Source organism: Toxorhynchites rutilus, chromosome 2 (assembly GCF_029784135.1).
Source record: "Toxorhynchites rutilus septentrionalis strain SRP chromosome 2, ASM2978413v1, whole genome shotgun sequence".
NCBI lineage: Eukaryota > Metazoa > Arthropoda > Insecta > Diptera > Culicidae > Toxorhynchites > Toxorhynchites rutilus.
This window is the reverse complement of record NC_073745.1, coordinates 25,011,601-25,016,274: the sequence shown is the minus strand read 5'-3', so window position 1 is coordinate 25,016,274 and position 4,674 is coordinate 25,011,601. Positions and strand designations below refer to the sequence as shown.

Below are 4,674 nucleotides of genomic sequence, written 5' to 3'. Positions count from 1 at the left end.
TCCCGTGGCCGAGTGGTTAGCGTCAAACCTAACATGCCGGGGGTTCGGGTTCGATTCCCGTTCTGGTCGGGGAAATTTTTCTTCAAAGAAATTTCATCTGACTTGCACTGTGGTCACGCGTATTCTAGAGCTTGCCACTCAGAATGCATTCAAGGCGTGTTATTTGGCATAGAAATCTCAACTAAGTACTAATGAAAATGACGCAAGTAATACTACGTTGAGACGGCGGAGTTCCTCTAGGAACGTTAGTGCCATATAAGAAGAAGAAGAAGTGACGTACTTGAAACTCAATTCAATTTATGTTCTCCGTACTCCGAATTTTTGAGGTGACAATGACAATAATGGATTTTTAGGATGAATGAACACACTTTTAAAATTAAAATTTTGAATTAAAAAAGCATTTCCGAATTCCAACTAGTGAATAAAATATGTGAATGGAAATGACTCTTTTTTTGCAAGTGGTAAAAAAACCTTTTACGAAATTGTGTCTCAAGATTAGTTGATATTATAATGATATGTTTTAGTGGAAATAACAGAAAATTTAGGATAAAAATGTTAAATTGGGGTCAGGACTACTTGAAGCAAGAATCAAATAACGTCAAGTAAAAATTCTGTTATTCTAGCTACTATGTCCACGCAACAATCATCATGTGTCGGTAATCCCAGTCCTTTACCGCTCACGTTTTCGGTCTGCTGCATCGGTAATTGGCACTATTAATAACGCAACAAAGGAAGCCTCATATCAACAGTCCCGCTGTGAACAGCCCAACTGTCAACATTCGAACAATAGCAATATTCTTACGCCGAAAAAAGACGACATGTGTTGTGCATCGATAGAATAGGAATTTTCTTGTGCCTAAACGGCTACTGTGTTATAGATAAAAAAATGTTTATCGACAGATAGCGATACTCTTACGCCTCAAAATGGGAACAGTGTTAATATACAACAAAAGTTATCTTAAGATAAAAAATGTACACGAATGAATTCGGCTCTGTTACAGCTGAATTGCTAAATGAGCCTAATAAAGTAAACTGTTGGGATAAAAAAAAGGAAAAATTTTCATTCAAATCATAGCATTTTTGAACGAACTGACTGTGTGGAAGATTGTATGACTGTATGGCACCGTTGGAGGCTATGTAACAGAAATTACTCATCCGATATGGCCTCGAATTCTCTGACGACCCGAATCCTGAAGAAAGTAAATCACATGAAGATCTATGTCAAGGGAAAAACGGATACCAGAAAAACAAGGGACGTCAAAATTGTGCTCAACTATCCTCAACAAAAGTTTTATGAACTGCTACAAAAGTGCCTTTGTTATAATTCCGGAAACTTAATAAACTTAATAAACATGTGGGTATTAGAACAAGAAAGAAAGGAAATTTCAACTTTGATGTTCAAAGATTTCAAATTCATTTCTATTTAAGGTGAAGGTGGAAGCTAGCCATTGTAGTAGTATAGGTAAAACCACGTGTAAAAATGGGGTAATAGTGTTTGTGAGAGAAGAGCAAAGCACATGTAAATAGATCAATTCACTTATCAGACTATGCGGCGTTTCATTGACACGAGTCTTTGAATACATTTGAAAAAAAATACCAATTCAATACTGAAGTTAAATGTATGAGCGATATGTTCCGATGAACCATGCCAATTGCAAACATAAATATATAGAAGGGGTATTTTTGCATATGAAATAAAATTCTGATTATACGCGAGCGTAACATGTGCAAATTTATAACACATGCGAATTGGGGCTCTTTTGATATTAACAAGTTCTACCGCATAGTAACTCGATGCTGATAATTCCTCAATATTTTCCTTCGTTGGTCGTATTGTTTTCACATATTCACGTTGGAGAACCTTAACCCTTCTCTTCGTTGGCTGAGACATTTTGATTGAATGTAATACTTTTCCGTTTATTGTTTTTGAAAGCATAGGCAGCCGTGGCAGTGTTCCGAGCTCTGCAATACAATTTTCTTACCCAATATTAAAGTTGCTAAAACTTACGTTATAGACCCATTAAACGTAAAAATAATGATTGTATTGATATCAACACTATTTTATTCTATTGATTTTCATGACATGAAAGGCTATGACTCAGGAATAACATTTTATTGAGTGGTTTTGATAGCTGTTTCGATGATGTTGTCTGGCATCAGTGTCGAAAAAATAACGATGCTTTCACCAATACAAACAAAACCATTGCCGAAGATTGAAAAATGAAAATTTAACTTTCAGAGCACTTGCTCGAGTTTTCCGACGTTTTTCACTATACAGTGCGACAGCAGATGAAAATTTAATATCTTGTGAATAATCGATTAGATTTTGGTTGATATTACTTCATGGGAAGTGTGCGAAAACGATCATTTTCTTCACATAGTTTCGCGCAATTATTGATTTTTGGGCGAGGGGTGAGGGACGGAGATGAAAGAAATGAGCGCCATTGTGGCAGCCATTTGTGGGTAACTTCCACCTTCACCTTAATGTTAAAAGATTTGAAATTCACGAATTCTTTGGCAAAATTGTGTGGCCGTTTGATGAGCACATGGGCGCAGTCCCCTAGAGCCCCTATGCACGAAGTGAGCTTGTACTTGTTGATCCACAGTATCTTCCCGCGTTCAAAATCTTCCTTCGTTGAAGGGTATTCAATCAACTCGTGGGGTTTCTCAACCATTGCTTGACACGTTTGCCGGTCAGTTTTACAAACGGTCGTATGGGGTAGACCCAAATTCTCACCGACTCCCACCTAGAATATCGTATAGTCTTATTTTATGCCATGAAAATGAACGCAGGAAACATTTCATTTTTTGTATGTTTCTCAATGCTTCGGTTTCCCCATAGTTGGGTAAAAAGGTTCTTGTTAAAAAAAAACATTTTCGCGACTATATCTATACAATTGCTGTTGTCATCTCCCTTTGTACGTAGTTTGTAAGTTTTGGTAATTCGATTTTTCGCAAATTCAGGATCGATGCCGCAAACTAGTGCGAACGGAATATTTGACGCGTCATAGTACATGTTAACTTGTTTAAATTGAAGCGCAAGATAGCAGTATTAAACATAAATCGGATATGATATCAAAACGAATGAAAGTGTGTTCAGGCGCAAAGTATGCCCATGAGAACAATTTATAATTACAGAGTAAACACTCAAATAAATGCTTCGGTTTCATCGGTCAAATCTGATTGATTTTGGAATTTCGGGTCAGCAAGAATGTAGAGCATCATATTCATACATCAACATTTTTTCTCCCATCTCCGAGCCCTGTTACATTGCATAACTTGCTTGTGAAGTATAGTATCAATCTTCTTAGCCAGCTATGACTACTTTTTCAAAAATTCCACTTTTGAAGTCACACACATTGCACTGGAAGCCAGAATCTGCCAACAAATTGCCCTAAAATGACGAACCTAATGTTGCATGCACATTTAAAAAATATTAAATTCGTTACCTTCAAACAATAGTAACAGAACACATGCCCGCATCCCATATGGTGTGGCAACGTTACCCGTTCATTGCAATAAACACACTTACTGTTCACGTTCAACTCAACCTTCCTACTCAGTTGGGACTGATTCTCCAGCTTTAGAATGCTTCGCATCTTCCGTTTCAATGCACGATAATTAATGATTGGAATCGTAAAACTCAGCAACTCCATGAAGCCTGCCCATATTAGCTCCCGAGTCATATAGGAATACCCAATAGATCTCCGTTTCGCTCCGTCGATCGACCGATGATCAATCCGAAGGATGTAATCTACCAGCGAAGGTTTCCGTCCAGACTGGAGGAATCTGAAAAAGTTGATGAACTTCAAACAAGTAAGGCAATTCTCAACCACTGTCGTTAGCTGCTGAACAAATGTAACGTTGGTGAACCGAAACTGAGCCAATTCTTTCATGTAATCCAGGGCTACTGTTAGGAAGTAGTGGGCCTTCAACTTTGTCGAATTGAGTTGTTCCTCGCCGTAAGTAATCGAAAGCATTTGCTGCCCGAACGTAGCGCCAGATTTCCAAATAGAAGTGCTCCACAGTACGGAACTCAGCAGAAAGTTAGTTTCCGGTTGAAATCGACTGACAATACCGGGCTGTAAGAGAAATAATCACTGTCCAATGTGAACTATCTTGTTTCATTTACGAATACCGGTAGATTCCGTAAAACATGTTGTATTTGGTTCTTGAGAATATTGATGATCTCATTATCAAGTTGGATTGAATCAAGCTTGAAGGAATGTAAATAAATTCATGAAAATTTAAACAAATAGCAGCTAGATTTCACTCACTTGATTCACTCTTGGAACAAAGTTGCTTTTCATTGTAAATCTGCTATTTCTCCCAAAAATTTGTATTTATTCATCTGTTTATAACATTACATTTACAAAAACAGAACATCTCAGAACAAAACAAGTGTTCAACAGCTGATTCCAGCGGTCATTTGACGTGCTGCTAGGAAGGACCCAAGACGCTGAACTATAGGTGTTTCGTTCTTGACACTTTCAGGACATGACGTGAGACGAGTAGCGAGACGTAACTTTCAGAATTATTTACTTTTTGTTTGGGTGTGTGGTTATGATTTCAATGTCAACTCGCTAAGGAAAATAATTGAAGGAGAAAATAAGCAAATATATATTCGTGGAATATAGTGCACAACCTCTTTTTGCTCTAGCCAATTACCGTTAC

General features: G+C 37.5%; 1 protein-coding gene across 1 annotated transcript; it reads right to left on the bottom strand.

The window, feature by feature from the left end:
* Positions 1-3,091: 3,091 nt before the first annotated feature.
* Positions 3,092-4,439, bottom strand: LOC129768891 (peroxisome biogenesis factor 2-like). Its single transcript, XM_055770829.1, has 4 exons — positions 4,278-4,439; positions 4,139-4,216; positions 3,450-4,082; positions 3,092-3,394 (listed from the first exon to the last, which is right to left on the bottom strand). Exons 1-4 carry the CDS (start codon positions 4,308-4,310, stop codon positions 3,308-3,310), a joined length of 831 nt encoding a protein of 276 aa, XP_055626804.1. The 5' UTR covers positions 4,311-4,439; the 3' UTR covers positions 3,092-3,307.
* Positions 4,440-4,674: the final 235 nt, after the last annotated feature.